This window comes from Gossypium raimondii, chromosome 7 (assembly GCF_025698545.1).
Source record: "Gossypium raimondii isolate GPD5lz chromosome 7, ASM2569854v1, whole genome shotgun sequence".
Lineage (NCBI taxonomy): Eukaryota > Viridiplantae > Streptophyta > Magnoliopsida > Malvales > Malvaceae > Gossypium > Gossypium raimondii.
Window position 1 is genome coordinate 50,906,189 of NC_068571.1, and position 23,286 is coordinate 50,929,474.

At 31.4% G+C, this 23,286-nt stretch overlaps 2 protein-coding genes across 5 annotated transcripts; both read left to right on the plus strand.

Annotated features, from left to right (window-relative positions):
* Positions 1-78: 78 nt before the first annotated feature.
* LOC105763722 (protein PEROXIN-4) lies at positions 79-3,713 on the plus strand. 3 transcript variants are annotated; one of them, XM_012582084.2, is made up of 6 exons: positions 79-220; positions 418-496; positions 653-772; positions 1,032-1,160; positions 3,028-3,157; positions 3,409-3,713. In XM_012582084.2, exons 2-6 carry the CDS (start codon positions 491-493, stop codon positions 3,495-3,497), a joined length of 474 nt encoding a protein of 157 aa, XP_012437538.1. In that variant the 5' UTR covers positions 79-220; positions 418-490; the 3' UTR covers positions 3,498-3,713. The 3 variants fall into 3 exon arrangements, with proteins under 3 accessions (XP_012437538.1, XP_052489592.1, XP_012437606.1); XM_052633632.1 differs by having other exon boundaries at positions 142-220; positions 461-496; XM_012582152.2 differs by lacking the exons at positions 79-220; positions 418-496 and having other exon boundaries at positions 647-772.
* An 11,539-nt stretch (positions 3,714-15,252) lies between these two features.
* LOC105763545 (protein EMBRYONIC FLOWER 1) lies at positions 15,253-22,399 on the plus strand. Of its 2 annotated transcripts, none has more exons than XM_012581811.2 (7): positions 15,253-15,528; positions 16,462-16,633; positions 17,322-17,731; positions 17,809-17,916; positions 18,027-19,471; positions 20,080-21,812; positions 21,927-22,399. In XM_012581811.2, exons 2-6 carry the CDS (start codon positions 16,539-16,541, stop codon positions 21,787-21,789), a joined length of 3,768 nt encoding a protein of 1,255 aa, XP_012437265.1. In that variant the 5' UTR covers positions 15,253-15,528; positions 16,462-16,538; the 3' UTR covers positions 21,790-21,812; positions 21,927-22,399. The 2 variants fall into 2 exon arrangements, with proteins under 2 accessions (XP_012437265.1, XP_052489491.1); XM_052633531.1 differs by having other exon boundaries at positions 15,320-15,509.
* Positions 22,400-23,286: the final 887 nt, after the last annotated feature.

Genomic DNA, 23,286 nt, shown 5'->3' on the forward strand with positions numbered 1-23,286 from the left:
AGCGGCAAAACGGACGGGCATGAATCAGCCCAATATGACCCAAGATTTGGTCCAGTTTGGATTAAATCATGCCAGCCCAGTCCACTGCCAGCCGTGCTTAGATTCTTAAAACTCTTACAACCACAACCCATGACCCGACGGTTTTTTTTCTCACATCACCAAAATCAGACCACGACCAAAATAAGCTTCCTTTTCCTATCATTTCAGGGATCTTCCCCAGGTCAGATTCTTAAGCTCGTATTTTTCTTTTTTGTCCTTTTTTTTAAAAATTATCAATTATTGCTCTAATTGATTTCTATATCCCAAATCTTAATTGATCCGATCTCTAACAAAACCTTGACAATTAATTCTTTTCATAAATAATAAAACCTTAGTGGAAATTCTTAACAAAGCTGCTTTTTGTTTTCAATTTTACAGCTATTTTTCACGCTGATACAGAATTATATAATTTGTTTTGAAGTATTTTTGAATTTCCTACAAGCAACGAGAGATGCAGGTTAGTTGATATTTATATAGATGGTATAGATGGCTTTTAAAAAAATCTTGCGTACTTAATATACATGTAGATAGCCTAAGAAGTTAGTTTGGGTTTTCGTTAAAAAAAAAAAACGATTATCCCCTTGATTAATATAGTTGAAATCTTTATATGAAGGCATCAAGGGCAAGGTTGTTTAAGGAATACAAAGAGGTGCAGCGAGAAAAGACGGCGGATCCCGATATTCAACTTGTTTGTGATGATTCCAACATATTTAAATGGACTGCTCTAATCAAGGTTGTTTCTAAACTAAAAAATGGAGGAAAAAAGAAAATTGTAGACATTATTTATTGTCGATGTCATCTAGAGTTTCTTTTTTTCCCTTGATACATATTGGGGGTATGGGTATATGTGAATGATCCTTCAAGAAGAAAACCTAGAGAAAGTTGAATATGCTCATATTCAGACACGTACCCATATCCGGATTTCACCTTTGAATCCTGGTTATATAGAATTTTATTTTGATTTTGTCTAAATTATATGATTATATATATAGGGACCATCTGAGACACCTTATGAAGGTGGAGTGTTTCAGCTTGCATTCGCTGTTCCCGAGCAGTACCCTTTGCAACCCCCTCAAGTGCGGTTCTTGACAAAAATATTTCACCCCAATGTGCATTTTAAGGTATGATTTCCTTGCCTTGATAGCTGTATATTATCTGCCGGAATATTTGACTACATAAAATGGAATGAAGGAAAGATGTTTTGATTCTTAAAGATAGCAATTGCATCTTAGCATCTGATTTATATATGATGAACTTTCCATTCCTTTTTGGGGAATTTTGGGTACTTGGCGTTTTTCAACTAGGCAGCCGTGAGCCTATGACTGCAAAACAGAAGGGATTTTTACACAGTATTCAAGGCTTTTCACCATAATATCTCTTAGGAGGCGTATGGATCTGGAAATATTTGATTATCTCTGGTGGTAGGATTACCTGCTATTTAGATTACTTATCACATTATCAGATATGATACATTATCAGATTTAGTTCATTTGATTGAAATGTAAGATTTTACTGTTGATGACGAATCTAAGAATACCTGAAAACATATTTTACTAAATTGTCTTTAATCATAAATAGGATGAAAGAAGTTATTAAACTATACTAAAAGTGAAATGACTGAAAATAAAGGAAAATTTTAATATAATAGTAATATACAAAATGCTAAAATTTTCAACTAACTAATAATTGAATAATGGAAAAACTAAATAATACTAATATTAATTGTAATGTAATAAGCAAAATATAGGGTGTGTTTAGCATTCCTTTTCAAAAACATTTTTCAAGCCAAACCAATTTTTTAAATCATAAGCAATGTTAAACAAATAGACTTTCAAGCCAAAAGTACTTTTCAAACTGGGTTTTTAACCCAACCTAGAATGCTAAAAGGAAAATTTTCTTTAGCTTTCGAGACGTTTGGCTTTTGAAAAATCACATTTGTGCTAAATTATCTATTCGGCCTCATTTTTTAGCTTCTAGCTCCTGGAAACTTATTTTTTACTTTATAACATAAACATTTTCTTTTTAAAAGAACTTTTGGACAACAACGCTAAACATTTGAATCTTAAACCAAAATTTTAAAAAACATTTAATTATCCCATAATATTATCGACAAATGTTAAAATTTTCTTAACAAACAATGATAGACAAAATTCACTCATTCTAAATAAATATAGTTTAAATGTTACTTGAAAAGAAAAAATGGAGAGTTTGATTCACTAGTATTTATTATTTTTTGTCTTGGTTTTAATGAAAATGGATCATAGTCATCAAGAATGGGTTAAAATTGTCACAAATTCTACATATTCTACACTAGCAAAGTAATGTGAAAGTACCTAAGAAACTTACTGAGTCTTGGTACTATCGGTAATATCATATTATTGGCATAAAGTAATGTCGTTGAACCAAATGTGTTTATGCGATTACATATTGTAAGATTCTCACCGGGAACCTTACATTCCATGATCCAAACTGCTCTTTAGTTTTTGCAAAATACTGTGTTTAGTATGAATGTATATTTTTTTCCATCTCTTTGCAATGTAGTATTTAAGATTGGCAATTCTTATGGCTAGGGGAGTGTAGGTTAGGAGAGATTTGCGAGAACCCTTTCCACCAAGATTGCATGAGACTGAGGAAGATTTTGCTTTTATTAGTAAATTCCACCTTCTCCAAGTTGGAGCAAAACTTTAGTTTCCGTCTGTGGACTTTATTTTACTTACCAGATTTCCAGGAAGGAGCAATTGGGTCATAATGTCAGAAGATGAGAACAAAAGTTAACATTACAATCTTGTTTGTAAACTTGTACTCTGCTCTAGATTCTAGAACATGTTTTACTGGTGGAAAAAGGTAGAGCTTTGTCATCCATTTTATTGGCTTATTTTAGGAATCCAACTTCCAACAGGTCTACGGATCATTAACATTTGAAACATAACAATTCCATGATATTCAATTAAGAATTTAATCCATATTTATTAAAAATGTCTTGTACAGACTGGAGAGATCTGCCTTGATATATTGAAGAATGCATGGAGTCCTGCTTGGACACTTCAATCTGTTTGTAGGGCTATAATAGCCTTAATGGCTCATCCAGAACCTGATAGCCCTCTTAATTGTGATTCTGGTAAGTTGGTGTATTTGATGCTTTTCTTTTCTGTTTCTTAATATTATGAATTTACCTAGTAGTGTAAAGATTATATCAAATATAAACATGAATCAAGAGTGTTCTTCATTTACTACTTAATACAGATATGCATGTTTATTGTCATGGGTGAAAAGTCTTATATATAGAAGAATTTATAAATTCTATCGAACTTTAAGCTACTTCTATGTTTGATGTCATCCTTGATGGACACTTTTCCTACTTGTGGGCAGGCAATCTTTTAAGGTCTGGTGATATGAGGGGATTCCAGTCCATGGCAAGAATGTACACCAGACTTGCTGCCATGCCTAAAAAAGGGTGAACTTAAATGGTGTAATGAACAGTCTTAAACTGTAAGCGATTCACTTGTTGTGCTTTCCAAATAACATTCAAGAATGTCTCCAGTTTTTCTGATCCAACATATAGATTATAGAACAACATTGATGTTTATGTATCTAGATTACCAATAAACCAGTATCCTAAAGAAATTGAATTGTGTTTAAAAGCACTAAATAACATTATTGCAATTTCTATTCTAGTTTGTTGATATGTTTTTTCAGTAAAATGGTTTAATTATGAATTTCATCTCTCTACTGTTGAAAATTGAGTAGTCCAATTAGGTGATACTATTAGGCCTTGCAATTAATTGTTGTTTGAAAATTCTTTCAGTAACTTATATGCAAGTGTCAAAATGCTAGAACTTTAGTCTAGCAACCTATGCAATTTTAAGTGGTTTTTTTTTTAAATTTGCCTAAATCAACCTTATTTTCAAAAAATGAGAATTATTATAGAAATTCTCTAAGGTACCAAAGTAAAGCGGAAGCAAAATCAAAAGGGAAATAAGCTTCAAATGAATAGAAAAACCACAAGAAAAATAGCGCACGTTAAGTGGTTGAGTAAATGTTCTAAAAAATATTAAGGTTTACAACTAAGTAATTATAAATAAGGAGAAAGGCTTTTATCTATAGTTGAACTCCGCCTATCTACAATTATCCATAAGGACTTAAGCTATATACATTTTTATATTTTAGGATTTACATTAACTACCTTGATAATTCTAGTTTTACCGGAGTGTTTTACTGGGCCACCAACAGTTTAAGTAGACAGGTTTCTCCATATGTTCCACAAGCCAGGTCAATTTGAGTGGATTAAATGAGTCTCATTTGATCAATAGACTACCATGAGATGTTTCATGCGCAATGGTCACGAGCTTTAATCCGTGGCCTTTGACATTCTCTCCCACCCATTTTCGTAACGCCCTCGTTGCATACTCGAACTGACACTGGTTTGACTCATTTTCCTCTCAACTAGTCTCTCTGTCGGGTAGTTCCATTCTTTGAAACATTTGCCTCAGCTTATGTTTCCATCATCGCCTAACTCGAACTATATTTCTCGATTATACATCTTGATCGTAAGAGGTCACCGCACTTACTTACCCCCATTGTGATTTGCCTCGACCAGGATCCTGTTAATCCATATAAAAAGACTTTGGTATACTCACATTGAACACGGGTTAACCTTGAGTATTGTATTTAATTTTGGTTTGTAAACCCCTTGGCTTATCCACTTCAGAACTCTAAAAGAGTCATTGTGTCTTTACTAAGCCAACGGTTAATTACAATATAAAACACTAGATAAGTTTTTAAAATACACTTCATTCGTAATATTTACTCGACTTGACTACTTAGTTTGCATCCTTACTTTTTCTACAAAGTCTGATGCAAGACTCATCTCTCTCATAAGTGGTAGCCCCACTGATAACTAAAGAAGCATCATATTGATTTTCTGTCCCTCTAGCATTTCCAAAGAGGTCTTTGTAGCACTCCGATCTGGAAGTCAATATTCCCACCACATAGAACATTCTTGGCTAGCTGGATTGTCGACAATACAGTGGTTCCATCTCTTGTGTCTTGACTTACCGACACAATGCATTGTTGTTGTCGAGTATCCAAGATACAATCGGTAAAAGGAACCAAAAGAGGATTAATATTGTTAAGAAAATTCAAGCCAAGCACAAAGTTGTAATCATTTAAGTGAATTACCTTAAAGTCTTCGCCTTTCCATTTATCAATCTGTAGTTTCACTCTTTGTGCTACTCTCATAGTTGGGACCTTTTTGGAATTAACAATATTGATCTTTTTGGCTAATTTGCTAACCAATAGACCAAATTTACCCACAACTTTCTCTAATATGAACAAATCAGATATCCCGTATCGACAAGAGCGCTTCTCCTTCGGCCTGCGATGTTGATGTCCACGAACATCATCCCTTTCTACTTCTGATCCCTCTTCGTCTTCGCAGAATTGAGTATCATCGACCCAAGCTTTAAAGTTTCTCTCTAGCTCCGCTTCATCTTTTTAGTGACTACAAATAGCTTAGATAGCTCTAGACAACCCCACATCTTATGCAAACCACAATATAAGAAGCATTTCACTGGCATCTTCTCATTCTTTTTGACCCTATTGGCTTTTATAGAACGCACAATCGAACTAAGTCGGATTATTGCCTTGTTTGGCTCATCATCCCCTTCGATGGCATAAAACGCTGACTTTTTTAAACAGTCTCTCACCATATGTGGATCATCACAAAGGAAGCATTTCACTGGCCCCCTCAGTTTGTTGTTGCGTTTTCACTTCCCATTATATGGTCTTACATTATCACCATTCTTATCATTTCCACCGTTGCTATTTATGTCTAGGTCTCCCTCATGGTCTTCCTCGCCTTTGCTCATCTCTTTAAGCTTGGAAGACTCTAACTTACCTTAGTGATCCAATTGTGCACAGTGTAAGGATAGTCGCTCAAAGGATAATTGAGAATAAACTAAAAGAAAAGGGAAATGAGGAAAAATAAAAATTACTTAAAACTAGAGAAAAACATAAAAATTTATATAAATTCGTAGAAATTAAAAATATATTTATTTTTATTTTTAAAACACATAAAATCTTAAAAGAGTGAAAATAAAAAGTAAAAAATTCAGAAAAATCTCAAAAAATAAAAAATCAGAAAAAAGATATGCATATAAAATTTCAAGAAATTTTAAAATATACTTTAAAATATATAATATAAAAAGAACCAAATATAAAATGTAAAAATAAAAAAATAGTAAAAGACAATTAAGATATTTGTATAAAACAATGCAACCTTCCATATTTATATCTTAAATTTGCCAATAAACTCCCACCATCAAACAATTGCAACCTTTGTCCTTTCGCATGGAATTGTTCGAGATTTTTATTAAAATATTACAAAAAAATAAAAAAAATATCAAAATAATATAAACTTTTTTTATTTACCAAAATAATATAAAATAAAAAATATGTCTGAAGGAGGGCCTGCCACAGGCGGTACCTTTGGTGCCTGTGGCAGAGGCGGCACCAATTGTTCGTATTTTGGCCCTCTGTTCGTATTTTTTTCTCGAATTTTATTATTTTTAAAAAATATAATATTTTATATTTTTTTATTTTACATTATTTTAGTACATTATATTTTAAATGTATTAATTTAGTGTGTTTTTAAATAAATTAAAAATCTTTATTTCGCCCTTTATTCGTATTTTTTCCGGATTTTATTACTTTCAATAAAAATATACTATTTTCTAATTTTATTATTTTACATTATTTTGTACATCAAGTTTGAAATGTATTAATTTAGTGTTTTTAAATAAATTAAAAAAACTCTTATTTCGCCCTTTGTTCGTATTTTTTCCCGAGTTTATTACTTTAAAAAATATACTATTTTCTAATTTTATTATTTTACATTATTTTAGTACATTATATTTGAAATGTATTAATTTACTTTTTTTAAATAAATTAAAAAACCATTATTTGCCATTTGTTCGTATTTTTCCTGGATTTTATTACTTTAAAAATATAATATTTTCTAATTTTATTATTTTACATTATTTTAGTACATTATGTTTGAAATAAATTAATTTACTGTGTTTTTAAATAAATTTAAAAAACCCTTATTTCGCCCTTTGTTCGTATTTTTTACTAGATTTTATTACTTAAAAATACTATTTTCTAATTTTCTAATTTTACATTATTTTAGTACATTATGTTTGAAATGTATTCATTTAGTGTGTTTTAAATAAATTTAAAAATCCTTATTTCGCCCTTTATTCGTATTTTTTCAAATTTTATTACTTTCAATAAAATATATTATTTTTGTATTTTATTATTTTATATTATTTTAGTACATTATGTTTGAAATGTATTAATTTGCTATTTTTTAAATAAATTTTAAAAAACCATTATTTGACCCTTTATTCAGTATTTTTTCCTGATTTTATTACTTTTTAAAATATAATATTTTCTAATTTTATTATTTTACATTATTTTAGTACATTATGTTTGAAATGTATTCAATTAGTGTGTTTTTAAATAAATTTTAAAAAAACTTATTTCGCCCTTTGTTCGTATTTTTTACCGGATTTTATTACTTTCAATAAAAACACACTAAATGAATACATTTCAAACATAATGTACTAAAATAATGTAAAATAATAAAACTAGAAAATAGTATATTTTCAAAGTAATAAAATCTGAAAAAATCTGAACAAAGGATCTGAAATCTTAACATGTTAGTGCCTCACATTACAGGCACCATTGGTGCCTGTGGCATCCCTCCATTCAGCCATTTTTTGTATTATTTTGATAAATAAAAAATATATTATTTTAGTATTTTTTATTTTTTGTAATATTTTGGTAAAAACTCGAATTGTTCTTATAACATTTCATAATGTTATATATATATATATATATATATATATATATATATATTAATTTACTATTAAAATTTTATTTATATGAAGGAAATATTGTTTTTCGTGCTCAATTTTACTAGACTTTAATTTCCTTTATACAAAATATACATAAAATTAGAAATAAAAGTAAAATAGAACTAATTGATATATTACATTGAACATATTATCTACTCAAAAAAGTATTTTTTTTTGAATTTCAGTCTTTCTTTGAATTTGATGTATCTTTTACAAAAGAAAAGTATAACTTATAATTTCCAGAAATTTTTTATTTTTTCTGATTTTAAAAAATTGAATTTTTCCTGAATTTTTTTCTATTTTTAATTTTTATTATTTTTATTTTATTTCAAAAATAAATTTCAAAATAGAAAAATATTCAAAGTTATTAAAAAGTAGTATATATATTTATATATCTATATTATTTTGTGTTTTTCTATATCTTTTGAAAATTTCTCTTTATTTTGTATCTCCCTTTTCTTGTATTTTATGTAATTTTAAAAATAAAAGTAAATATTTTTAATTTCTGAAAATTTTCTATAATTTTATTTTTAAATTCTTTGATATCTTTCCTAAATTATTTGTTTTTTTAAAAACTTTTTCCCCTTTTTGAATTTATTCTATAAAGTAGAAATATAGTGATTTGACATACTGAAAGCACACCCCATCATTTTTTTTGTAATGCCATTAACGGTTGGGGAAAAGTGCATCATGATTTGACATTTCATGTACCAAACTGATATAAAAATTATTTAAGTAACAAAGTGATAATTGGTTGCAACTTTGGGGGTAAATAATGCATTAACCCTATTATATATTAATTATAAATTTAATTTTTATATCTACTAATTACATAGTATATAAAAATAATATAATATAATATAAATAAATATTAAAATTATACATGAATTTTGATATAATTTTTAATGTTATATATTAACTTTAATTTGGTGTATTTGTATACATCAAACTTTAATTTCGATTTAAATTTCATATTTCACTAATTCCATTATCTATGTGACACAAATTTTCATTAAATCATGTGTATGCCGACATGACATTTTATTAGGTTAAAAATAAACAAGCAAATTTAAATTATTTCTACCTAGATTAAAATAAAATAAACACACTTGAGTAATATGTTTCTTACTTTCCCCGTAAATCTTTTTTTAAATCTAGGTAGAAATAATTTAAACTTATTTTATATTATTAAATCTAATAAAATGTCATTTCAACAAGTTACATATGATTTAACGGAAAATTATGTCACGTAGATAAGTAAGGTTAATGAAATGTGAAAATTGAATTAAAATTAAAGTTTGATGTATATAAATGCACCAATTAAAGTTAACATTGCAAACTCGTATAAAAATTCATGTATACTTTTGGTATTTGTCCCTATAATATATTAGAAATTTTGAAACAACTTAAGTCGGATTTGAGCTTTGAATATTGAACTCAAATCCAATTCATATTTTAGATGAGCCTAATTTTTTAAACTTATTTTATAAGTTAAACTCTTTCAAAATTTAGACAAACTTTTGAGTTTAAAAAATAACCCAATTAATCTATTTCACATAGAATTAAAAAATAAGTTTTTTTCCACGGAATAGAAATCTGTTTAGTTAAATTCAAATGTGTCCTTTAAGCAATAATCAAATAAAATCTAATGTTTTACTTGTGCTTATTGCATCCTCGACTACAATATAATTTATTTATTTTAATTGGTTTAAGACCCAAAATATTAATTGACTTTTAAAGTTTTTATTGAGTTTGTGTCATTCACAATTGAGTTTTAACTCAGTTGTGAATTTATTAATTTTTTTATTTTTACAAGAAATAAATATTATTTTGAAGGTATTTTTACCTTTTATATAAATCTAAAAATACTTACATAGAGTCCAAACCCAAAACATCACAAAATTTTATTTATCCAATTTTATCATCTAAACTAAAACATATTTATTTTTATATTAAAATGTTATAAATTTATTAGATATGTTGGGGTAAATCCGTTTAAGCAATGAACAAGTAAAATAACGAAAAAATTAAAAATACTGAACACAAATACTTTATGTGGAAAAACATTTCTAAGAGGATAAAAACTATAGGTAAAATAATTTCTTAAAACGGTAAAAACGAAGAGTACAAAGATGGAGATCAAACTAAACTCTGAAACCCGAAATAAGAACTCTCAAAACGTAAACACAAAATTCTTTAAAAGCTTGTAAAAATGAATAGCTAAATGTGTAATGAGTTATTTTTTTAGAGTGAAAAAATACTTATTTATAAACTAAATTTGTAAGTCAAATAATATTAAAATAATCTACACTAATTAAAGTTTAACTAAGACAAAAAATTAAAAAAATAATATTTTCACCTACATTATGAATGTGCTATAAATATAATATTTATAAAATAATAATTACCCACCTTAATTCATAAAATATTCAATTTCTCTTTACCGCTAAGTGTTGTGGATTACATCATTCTTTGCTAAATGGGGTTTGATAATTAATTTTAAAATTGAGTTAAATTGTAAATTAAGAGTAAATTTTTAATATTATTTTTCTTTACTTTTAAAGATCTAATTTTCTTTTTCATTCACAAAATTCAAAGTTAATACCTTACTTTAAAAGCTTGAATTTTTACCAATAAACCAGACATTCATTTAGTGCCATCATTCCCGTTCCACGTATAGGTTGCTGTCCCTTTCTCAAACAAACCCCCAAGCTGGATGAACCTAAATACAATTGTCTTTCCAAACGGAGGGCATTAATTAATGGATCTCGACCAAACATTATTACATAACTTACAGATACATGTCCTAAAAAAAATAAGCTATAAAAATAATTACTTTTTATTTATTTCAGATTACATTTTAGTTATTTATGTTTAAAATATTACGTTTTAGTCATTTATGTTATCATTTTGTTACGAAGTGGTTACTCTATACCTTCCTAATGGCAATCCTATGTAACAGTCCAAATGGGTTTTAAATGTCAACTTGAATGTCCTATGTGGCAGTTCAAATTAAATTTATTTAATTAAAAACTTATTTTCATCCAAGTAATTGGATATCTAAGTTGACATTTAAAACCCATTTGGACTGCCACGTAGGATTGTCGTTAGGAAGGTAATGGGAGTGACCACTTCGTAACAAAACGATAATGGAGATAACTACAACGTAACATTTCAAACATAAATAACTAAAATATAATTTGAGGCAAACAAAAATTACTATTTTTATAGTTTACCAAAAAAAAACAGATATCTAATAATTAACTCAAAAGATTTATATGAGTTGGCTCAGATTTTTTTACCCAGAATGAACAAATCATAAATATTTACAAAATAATATCTAATACAAAACAATTCTTTAATTTGACTTCCTTCGTGTATAAATTAAAAAGAAGAAGTTATTTTCAGTGATAAAAGAATCAGATTGAAAAATAAGGATCTGGATTTAATATTCTAAAATATAAAGTCCTAGTTTGATTTTTTTTTAATTAAAGCAAATATATTCAGTATTTTTTTAGTGTGAAAGCAGATATACTTTAGTTTTAAACTAAACATATTTAATAATATTTTCAAATACATCATATTCATTTTTATACAATATTAAAGTGTAAATTTAAACCCTTTAATCATAGCCTCCTATGGTCTAATAGATCAAATTTATAAAAGAAAAAAACCTTGGAATATTATTATTTACAAAAGCAAAGATGCGGACGCATGCATGCATAAAAGAAGACAAAGTCACTAGAATTGGCAGAAAGCTATAAAACTAAGTTTTATACCTTAATCATAAGTATAATCAGACCTTAGCGCAGATTTATATGTATTTATAAGAGATCTGGTAGGAAGATGATGAGTAGATACATATACACTACACAGTGACATATATATATATATATATATATATATATATATAATAGACACTTGTCTTTTTTCTTAGGAAATTTTTAATTCAGCTTTGAACTGGGTTTTTCTTTTTCTAAAAAAATTATGTTAATAGAAACAAACCTTTTTGAGCACAGAAAAAGTTCTGGGTTTTTGTCCCAAAGCGTTTCAAAATAAAATCAATTACCATTTTTCCAGCATAAAAGAAACTCATCATTGATAACATCTTGCCCTTTATATAATCAACTAACCTTTTTGCTGATGAGCTGACATCTTACCCAGATTACATATACAGGAAAATGAATATCCCTATATATATATATATATATATATATTCCTTTAAATTGAGATAAATCGAGAACAAAGAGATATCCATGAAAATTATAACCAGGATTTTGTGAGATTTACAGCTTTTTCGACAAGATTTTTGTTTTAAAGTTTATGCTTTCTTTCTTACCCAAAATCTGAAGTGAGATTTTTGAGTCATAAATTAGTACCCTAATCGCAATCTGGCAGATTGGATGGGTTCTCATTGTCCAAACGAGTGGGCTACTGCCCCTCTTAAGGAGTTTCCGGATCTTCTTTCTTTTAATCTTGTGTCATCACACATTTCCAAGAAAAAAAAAACAATCAGATCCACCAAATATAGTGCATCAGAGAGAATTAACCAAACTATCTTTATATATTCTGAGTCAAACTTAGTTTTTTGGATGAGAACTGCAAATAATAATGGAGCCATTTCAGATATTTTCAGGAAGAGGCAGCTATGATGTTGGGAACTTAGGTCATCAAAAGAAATATTTCTAATTTCCCTTGAAAAAAGAAAAAGAAAATGAAGGAATTTTCTTTTTACTATATAATTGGATATATAATTGTTTGTTGGTGTTGGTCTATATGCCTATAATGGCAGAAACATTATGAAGGAGGGCCCTCTCCACATGAAGGGTGATGTATCTTTCAGTCTTTAGACCAACAAATCTTCAATATCTATGACATTTTTTTAAATTTTTCTGAAATTCAACACAAATATCAATGGGTTCACTGACCCCTAAGTTCAGACTCAGAAACTCCTCCTATATATATATATATATATATATATATATATATATATAAAGAGGATACTGTACTGTATAGTGTGTACTGGATCCATCTTAGCCACCCACTTTCACTCTTATCACTATTTCGGCACTAAATATAAAAAATAAGAGAAGGGGTTTTAGATTTTAAGATTCTGAATCTAAAACAGTATAAAGTGCCCATTGGGAGAGCATATCAATGGAAAACAATTGATACCGGCCTTGATTTTTTCTTTGACCTTAAAGTGAGTTGGGTATTTTTAACGGAACATATGGTTGATATGATTTTGTCCATCCATGTCATATGCATGGTTCCTTTTAAATAAGTGTTACACATGTGCTAGTAGTGCCACCATAACCCCGAAATCAATTAAATTAAGAAATCTAAATATCTTATTCATTTTACTTTTGTTTCGGTATAAATTAAGAAAAAACATGAAATTAGAACTAGATGAAAATAGCCAAATTTACATACATTCAATAAACTAATTAATATTGTTGGATTGTGCGGTAAAGATTTAGATTTCTTAAGCACGATTTCAAGTTTCAACCTTGTAAAACAATGTTGAAAGAACTTATTTTTAAAAAAGAAATCTGACCTAATTCAATTTTACATATAATAAAAAATTTTAAGATAAAAAAAATCCAATTAGCCATGAACATATGATAAAGCCATGCACACAAATTTTCGATCAGCTGACAAAGATCGTGGATGGAGCTTGCAGTTGAAGAGGGGTTTTAACCGCAACATTGGGATAGCTTCAGTTTTGGAAGCAGAGGTGTGGGCTGCTCTTGACGGTCTCGCCATTGATTGGAAGAGGGGACATGACAAGGTGATTTTTGAAAGTGATGATCAGATTTTGAAGCAATTGTTGAACAATTACAGAGATGAAGTTACTCCAATTCGCTGATTCACAACATCAAAACGTTGCTGCAAAGGAATTGAGGTTCACATCCCATGTGAAGCCAATACAATATCCAAATAAAATCTGACCTATATTAATTTTGTACATAACCAAAATTCTTATGATTATTCGAAGCCTAGATATGTAAGAAAGAAAAACACCATTCGATTAGCTAGGAACATTGTATAATATAGGGAAAGATGTTTACTTACGTGAATATATATATATCATGCATATTTTTGGACACTCCTTCCAGATGGATTCATGACTTCTTTTAATTTGGAAAAATTCAACAACCAAATTGAATTTAATATACTTAATCTATAAGTAAAGATTTCAACCTTTTTTTTTTCTCGTTTAACACGTCATAATTAACAAAAGTGAGCACATATTTCCTTTTTTTCTTTTTGAAAGTCGATATGAGCGCGCACACATATATTCTTCGATATATTTCACTATCAGTGTATTATGGAGATTGAATGGAAGGCGATGTAAATGTCCCAAACCCAAATGTATGTGATTCACACCCTGAATGCCATCAATTTAGTAACTAGTTTAGTAGGCCAGCCAAGGGTTTGGGGGGTTCGGCATTTTTAATGTGAAGATGGGCTAGCTAGGGTTAAACACTTACCCATTGAATTTATCATGGAAATTAAAAAACTGAAATTAAACCTTAGGGTTTTCATCTCAAACAAACTCCACGCTCTTTGAGGCGTATACCATTACACGCTCCAATGAAAGGTTATTTACGTGCTAAGGCATCTTTGAGACCGTAGATACGACAAGTATTAAAAGGTTTTTAGGTCGAATTCTAAATAAAATCCTTGTATTGTGCATTGGTGATAGATTTAATGTTACTATTATAATTTGATCATCTATAGTTTTCTATTTTTACAATGTGTATTTTCAATATTAAAGTTAAAATTTTTATTAATCCAGTCAAATAAATTGATGTGGTTTATTTTTAAAATATATGATAACATGATATTTTTTGTAGAATTGGATAAATTTTTTCATATTTGAAATAAAAAAAGAAAATAATCCATAATATTTATCCAATTGTAGAAATAATACAAATATATATGAAAATTATATAAAAAATACACATTTTGAAAAGGAGAGATGTTAGAAATAATTAAATTGTAATAGAGAGACTAATCTAAAAAAACATAGTAAAGGGACTTTATATGAAAATTTACCAACTTTTAATGCTTGGGAACAGGAGCGTGCACCAACGCGTTCTAATAGTGAGCTTCTTTTTCACTATTCCGATCTAGGGAAACACCCATAATGGAATTGTGATAAGAACCGAACCTCACTTCCACGTGGGTAAAACCCATTGGTTCTTTTTCCCTATCATTTGTTTTCTCTCTCTTGAACTTTCTGTATAAATAAAATAAAATAAAATTTAATTTAATACAACAACAACAAAGACCCTCCTTTCAAGGACAAAAGATTAAAAACACTTTTCTTGTCTACTCTTCTCCCTCTCTAAAGGAATCGAAAAACCTCTCCTTTGTTTAAGCTAGGGTTTCTCATAACTTCGCACTCAAATTATACACGACGAGCTTCAGATCTCTTCATAAAGATCCAGCCTTCTATTTGGTCGATCAATGTTCTTTCTTTTCATACCATTTTCTCGACTGGCCGTGAAGAATCGAAGCTGGGTGGGTTTGAGATTCTCTTAAGAGGTACCTAACTCAAATAAAGGTATTTTTTTCTGATCTAATTACAATTTAAAGCTCTGGATTTGTTTTGTTATTGATTTGTTTCCTTTTGATTAATACGAGTTTAAGCTGAGCTGGAGCTTTTTGTTTATTTCAGTTATCTTGGGTTAGTTTACTGTGTTTAGTACGTTAAGTTTAGACTTTGATCGACATTTTGGCATCTGGGTTTTGCTTTATGAGTTTATACATTCACCTTTTTAATGGATATTTTATGTATTTTTTATCGGTTTTGTGGTGGTAGAAATGATGTTCACTGTTCACGAGCTTGTGAATTATGATAGTTATAAAACACTAGATAATTTTTTTACATTTTATGGATTATTTTAATATCAACCTCGAAGGCTTGGAGGTGAGTTTTAAAGTTTATTATTTTTTGCTTTGATATAAGGGGAGATGAACAAGACTATTTTTCTCATCGAAAACTTTGGTTCCTATTATCTGATAAAACCCTAACATGTTGTTTACCTTATTGGTGTAATTTGATGATTTACTTTGTATTCTAAATGGATGGGTTTTGCCATATAATTTATTAGGATGTTATTAAAACATTAATGCAGTAACTGCGAACATATTTAAGTTTTATTTCATAGGAACTAGGGTTTCCAATTTTGTTCCCTTTGAATAGTATTCAGTCCTCTACTGCTATAAGTTATTATTTTATGTAATAAATCACCACATATAGGGGCTTTCCAGCTTCTCATCTTTTTTATTGTATCCGTCTTACAATATTGCTGTTATTTCATCTTGAATTCCTAGGAATCATTAAGTGCGTGCTTAAGTTCTTGTGATATACTTAATATCTTAGAGCTTCATGCATATTGATTACATAGCTTATGGGTATGGTCACACTGTTACCATGTATTGTTATCAATGCTCATGGCATATCTAATTGTTGCACATTGGTGTTATCAATTAGTTACTCATATCACGGAGACAACTATTGTGGTCAAGGAAACTCATCACGGTTGCAGTTCTAATCTTGTCGCCAAGTCCATGGAATCACCCATAAAGATTGACTCAATATCCATAGATCTTATCAAAGCTAATGGTGACATTGATACTTGGAAGTGTGAACATTTTTCTATTCGGTAAGCCATGATCTTTAATATTCAGTGCTCTTGTATAGTTGTTGGACTTCCTCAACCTCTCTATATACTGCCATTGTTGTTGAAAATGGGTTTGTGGTAGCTGCAGTTTGAGTGCGGGCTATATGCAGTAAGTGTACCTATGTGAGAGAGATATCTTTCCTTAGTGGAATCATTTGATACGGGAGGGTATAGCATCTACTTACTAACAAATGCTTTTAAAATTATTTATTGAAATTAGAATTATTGAAAGAATTAATTAGCTTATTTCTTTCCTTCTGTTGTTCGTGCTTCTTCACTAACTTCATTGCTTGCTTGTTTGTGTGTGTGCACAATGACTTTTCTCCATATTTTTGGGAATGGATTAAAATGTTTTGGATATTCTAGTTATAAATTAGTGCATTAGCTGAGGTATTTTATTCTTTATCAATATATTGTTTGAGATAGAATGGAATGTTGAGACCATATCTCCAACAAATATGGAAGTATAGTAAACATCTAATTTATGTAATGGCATCTAATAAAGGGATTACAGTTATAAATTGAGGTAAACTTATTGCAAGATTTGATACAGCTTCTGCAGATATATAGTTTTTTGAGCACTACTTTCGCACTTGCTAGTTGCTTTATGCAGTGCGTTAATGGTCATGTTGGAAGTCTTCCGCATAAATTCCCTTTGATTTAAATGCAGTGGATATGCATCTGAGATGCGCAGGAAAGACTGGAAGAAAAGTTGGCCATTTGCATCAGATGGTGGCCAGAATACATTTAAAGAACAAAACGTTAAGCTTCCTCCTTTACTAGTCCCGAAGTTCAGATGGTGGTGTTGCCAGAACTGTCAGCAGGAGACCGGGGCTGAAGGCAGTATAAATGAAGAAAGAAATGTTAATAATAATAGTAGCAAATTGAAATCCTTCGGCTCTTGTCCCCTTGGGGATTCTGTGGCGTCTTCATCAGGTTTGCTGCAGGCTGGAAAGATTAATGTTGACTCAAGAAAATGTGATGCCATTGCTTGTTTGAATGTTAATACCAGTACCTGTCATCCTTTAGTTAGTGGTAAAAGTAACAGGAAAGTGGAAAATGCAGACAAACGAGTTATAGGTATATTTCTACCCTAGCTCATTCTTCATGTCATTACCACTAAATTAGAACATTAGTTGTTTTGGTTATTTTTCCAGGGCAAACAGATATCTTAGAAAATAACATTAATAAGGAAATTCCAAATTATGCTGGATTGGAAGTTATTGCTAGCCTTATGAAGCAAGCACTTCGTTTAGATGAAAAAGGTAAGTCTACCATGAGTAAAAGACCATATAAATAAGCTTAAGCATTTTCCTGCATTGCAACTGAAACTGGAACAACAGTAGCTGCAATAACAATGCTTCTTCTGCAACAGCGGCTTCTCTGCAACTTTGTAATCCTGATTTAGAAGAAAATGAAGTTGCCGGTGTCAAGCTTCTTGAATCAAATGTGGAATGCACAGTTAAGGATGCCACTGCAACATGTGAAACTGGAAAATCTGCCTGCAATCAACGAATGGCGTTGGTGAAAGGCCGTGGATCCCATGTGAAAGCGAGTACGGTTCATAGGGTTCCTGATGCTATCAGGACTCATATAGATGAGCATTCTTCTTTGGAATTTGATGATTGTGATTATGCATCATCTGAAAGTGATGAGGTATTGCCTGGAACTGAGACTGGCAGCTTGCATCGAAGAAAAAACCGTAAGGTTCGTCTGTTGACTGAATTGTTGGTTAAAAATGAAGATGAAAAAACTAATCTCACGAGTACAGAGGATTGTCCTTCTAGTACCATTCCTGATGCGTCCATACACATGGATTCAACATCTGCTTCCCAAGGTCAGGTTGCTTTCCAAGGAAATGTCACGAGTGGTTTGGCTCGAAGAAGGAAAAGAAAGATGCCTCGGGATGAAGAATGGATGCCTGGGGAATTGATGAGCTCTCCAAATAATGGCCATAAAAACCTTAGGACCTTCAACAGAGATGCAGAAACTGCTTATGGAATCACAAGTTCTGATTCAGAAGGTACAATTAACAGGACCAGCTCACAGACTCCAGCAAAGAGCAATTTGGTCAACCTTAAAGTTGATAGAAGTCCTATTCTAGGAAAGAAGAAAAACAAAAAGACCCAGAGTATTGATGAATGTCTATCCTTGCGTCTGTCTCGAGAAAATCTGCAGAAGGAAAGACAGAAAAAGCCTGGAGATCCCACTAAGAGTGATGCCACTGATATTGTTTTGTACAAATCAAATGATGTATCTGCAGGCAGTGGGTTCAATCCCTTTACTGAATCTGTTGCAAAGGCAGAGAAAAAATCTAATTTGTTGAGGAAAAAGAGCAAGATGTATCAAGATCATTCTCAGCGAACTTCTCCAGTTCCTTGGAACAATGGCATTCTCAGAGAAGGTCCGACTTCAAGGGAAGATGTAGAGGTAAGACAAATTGGGAATGTAGCTGTTCCGCTTGAAGTAACCGATGATGCATCACCTGAAAAAGGATTGCAATTTTCCTTTAGTAATTGCTTTCCTGCTAAAAGATATGATACAAAATGTAGCACTCCAATAAGAGATGGGCTACAATCTTTATCATCTTGCCAAGGGCGTGTTCTCAGTGAATATGATACTGGGAGGAAAGATCTAAACATGAACCATGCTGGAGAGTCTACTTTTCCAACTAAATCTCAAGTTGATGCCTACCTTGGGAAGGGAATGCGTGTTGATCTCAACAGTAATCAAAACACATACAGAATTCCATTCCTGAATGAGAGGCAGAAGCACAGATCTCCTGCCAAAGTTGGGAGCTGTTCTACGATGCAGCAAATGGTATGAGCTTTTCTTCTGTTACTCAAGTAGTGAACTGGCTTTTATAATGGAAAAGAGAATAAGTTCATAAGATATTGTTGCAGAATCATTTGTGTGATCTTTCCCCAAATTTGGTCTTTCTTCCTTTGTAACCAAGTTTTTTTTTACATTCAGTTTTGGTATGCATGAATTATTCAAGTTATGATTAGCGTTTAGAATAAAGTTTCTGGAACTTTCAGATCAACCATATCCTTGCTTTTGAGCCAGAAACATTCCCTTTTCCTCAACTAGTTATAAAAATTCAAAAAGATACATCCATCTTTTGCTTCCATCCTTAGTCCTTGCTCCAAAATATAGATCTCTTGGAATTTTTTAAAACACTAATGACTCTTCTGGTTCTGATATAAGCTCATGTCATCTTATATATGAAAGGTTAGATACTAGCATTTTTATTTACAACTTTGAAGATGGCATATATACGTAGCATTGATTAACATAAGCTTGTGAACTTTATGGCATACATTTCCCAAGTAACGAGGAATAATTCTGCTAGTTAATGCATCTGTTTTTCCCATGTTGTTTCTGTGAAGTTGAGAAGAATTTCTCTTTCCATCTTATCTCTTTTGCAGGATTTCAGTGGTACAAGCACCAATGGGAGAACTGAGTTTCCCGACCATGCCACAGTTGCTAGGGAACATTACGATCAACATGTTGAAATGGTGTCTGAGCAAGGAGCTGCAGATGACATAATGGAAATTGCTGAACTCATGGTAAAGAATCAGTATGAATGGTGTCTTCCTGGTACTGAAATTGATAAACAGCTTCCAGAAACCAGTAACACCAAAATTCAGGGGGTGGATCTTAATAAAGTATATGGAAATGAAGAGATGAACTTGTTTCAAGAGACCACAGATAAACCGAAAGCTCAAGCTAAAAACGGAAGAATTGGCAAGTTTGAAAGAGGCGGTAATGTGGGATCCAGCAAACAGAAGTCGGTGGATTATTTCTCTCATATAGACCGAAACCAGTACAAGATAAGCCAATTGGAACGAAGTTACCCCCCTGCAGGCTTTAGGCCTTTTCCTCTATGTGGAGAGAAGCCATTGAATGGAGTCCAATTTTCTGCCACCAATTCCATCAGGCAAAACAGTGCTCAAAATTGCCAGCGACTCGGGAACATGATCGGGCAAAGGTCCTCTCATGCTACTGTGCAGGCACTGGGAGTTTGTAACACATGCCAGAGTGCTCCGCAGCAGAATAAAGAAGTAGCTCACCTATGGTCATCCATGATATCAAATAGCATGCCCTATGTGCACAGCATCCCTCAAAAGTGTGCAGATCAGATTGCAAGGTTAGATGTGCTTTCACATTGCCCCAGCAGTCTACCTAAGGGAAATATGAGCCGAAATGATGATCGGAACTTCTTGAATGTGGCTTCAAATTATGAGAAGCATTGTAGGAAGTTTGATTCTGATGCCCTTAGAAGGACACATGCAGATTACTCATTTTCTTGCAAACATAATGCGGCGGGGTCAGTAGATTTGTATTCAAACGAAACGATACCAGCCATGCATTTACTCAGCCTTATGGATGCAGGGTTACAGTCAGGGGCACCAGTTGATGTTGATGGAAACCAAAGATTTGTTAAGAAAACTTCTTTTGTTCCTGGTCATCGTCCTAAAGAGCTTTCGAGCATGGCATCGGGGGGATATAGAACCAATTCAATGAAACATCTATCGTTTGATTGCTATGGTAAAAGTCACCAACCTGAGAGTTTTTGTGAGTGTATGTCAGCCGCTGCAGCAGTCAGTCCTACTTCATTCCAGCATGGTAAAAGTTTCAAGAAAGCACCTGATTTTGCAGGTCAATTTTCAATGAAGTCTCGAGAAAAAGAGAAAAACAAATGCCCAGACTCACAAAGGCAGAGTAAAAACCACAGATCACAAAAAACTGTATCTTCAAATAATGGCTTAAACACAACTTGTGGATCTATTCCTGTTCATAGTATGTCAAAATTGGTGCTTGGAACTTCAGATTTTACGATGTTCCCCATGACGCTTCATCCAAAGGAAAGTGCAACAAAACAAAAGCATAAGGCTCGTACTATGAGTGGCACTCTCTTCCATCCAAAAAGTGGTTCAGAGTGTGGTATCTGCCTCATTAATAGAAACCCTGCTGATTTTACTGTGCCCGAAGCTGGAAATATGTACATGATTGGTGGTGAAGACCTGAAATTTGGAAGGGAAAAAGCTCCCTCTTCTGGATTGGGAAAATTGGTTGGGCACAAGCATGAGAGGAAGCTTACAGTTAGGAAAGAGCATTCACGACGTACTTCATGAGACTGTTACAATTGTATTTTCTGGTAGCATCTCAAATCCCCTTTCATCTTCATTCTGGTTTCAAACTGATCTCTTCTCTTGCCACTTCCGCTACCTGAGTTCTTCAATCAGAAATTGACTTGTCTAATTTTCTGCAGGCAAAACCCGAAGCACCTTCTTTGATGCCCAGAACCACCCCCCCCCCCAAAAAAAAAAAAAACAGGCTTAAAAGCTTTATCAAGTGTCTGGCTTCAAACCGGTCATATTTACTACACAAGTTGAATTTTTTGTTCTTGTACTTGCACTGGCATTTTCCATTTCAAGCCTTGAAAAATGAAAAAGGTAGGTGCACGGTAAGGCCTGTAAATATTTGCATTTGCCTCGACCCATGCACACTCACCCTTACATTACTTTACCAACTGAAATTATTCAATGTTGTATGCTGGTGTTGTCCTGAACAAATGTTTGTAAAACCTAATTACTGCCCTTAATTTGTACTTCAAAGTGCTTGTTTGTCACTTAAGTTGGTTTATGCTCCATTCTTGAGCCAGTTATTGGGAGTGGAAACAGAACAGGCAATTAGTCAATAAAAGAGCCTTATAGGTATACTCTATACCTGTATTGTTAGTTATTATTCAGTTGTAATTTACAGCTCTTAAGGTTTGAGAAAAAGAGATAAACATGGATGGTATCGTATGAAGCCTATAGGATATACATATATACCATCCCAAGTCGTTTTGCTGTTTTATAGTGTATGTTGTTCTTTCCCTTGTTGATTACTAAACTATCTTTTGTGGCCAACATGATTCCTCTTATTATGAGAGGCTAAATCCTGAGATGATTATTATCTAATTTGCATGAGAAGCTATGTTATTCTGATTTGAAGCGAGTGTTGGTGGTTCATATCAATACGAATCTATTGTATATGGTATAATATATATATATATATATAAATCAGATCAGATCAAATCACTCAATTTAGATTTGATCATGGATCGGTAAACCCGTCCAATCTCAATATATATAGGTGTGAAAAATGGGCTTGATCAAAAAATGAAGTTTGCTTTTTAAATGGGCCAGGCTTTGGGTAATATCCTTTTAGCCCGGGTTTCCCCGAATTTGTCTAAAATCTTTTGTCCTTGCTGTTGTTTGTTGTTGGTTACTGTTGTTTTGCTGTAATTTTGTTATTATATTGTTACTATTTTGTTGTTATTGTATGGATATTGTATAACTCTTGTTTTATTATTAATTTTGCTACTAAGACATTTATTTTTTAAGTTGCAACTATTGTAGTGTTATTTAAATATAAAGACTTTTTAAAATATATTTTTAATTTGTTGGGAAATATTTATTTTAATGTTTTTATTGTATTTAATGTATTATATTTTTAAAATTTATTTTTATATAAAAAAATTTAGTTCGGGATGAACTGGGCTTGAGTTTAGTATTTTTTATCTAGGCCGTATTTGGGCAAAATTTTAGGCTCGTTTTTCAAATCGAGGCTAAAACTTTATATCG

Coding starts and splice junctions, on each gene's coding strand:
- LOC105763722 (XM_012582084.2), top strand. Junction 773..1,031: donor AATGGACTGCTCTAATCAAG/GTTGTTTCTAAA, acceptor TTATATATATAG/GGACCATCTGAGACACCTTA. Junction 3,158..3,408: donor CCCTCTTAATTGTGATTCTG/GTAAGTTGGTGT, acceptor ACTTGTGGGCAG/GCAATCTTTTAAGGTCTGGT.
- LOC105763545 (XM_012581811.2), top strand. CDS start 16,539: ATGGAATCACCCATAAAGATTGACTCAATATCCATAGATCTTATCAAA. Junction 17,732..17,808: donor TGCAGACAAACGAGTTATAG/GTATATTTCTAC, acceptor TTATTTTTCCAG/GGCAAACAGATATCTTAGAA. Junction 17,917..18,026: donor ACTTCGTTTAGATGAAAAAG/GTAAGTCTACCA, acceptor CTTCTGCAACAG/CGGCTTCTCTGCAACTTTGT.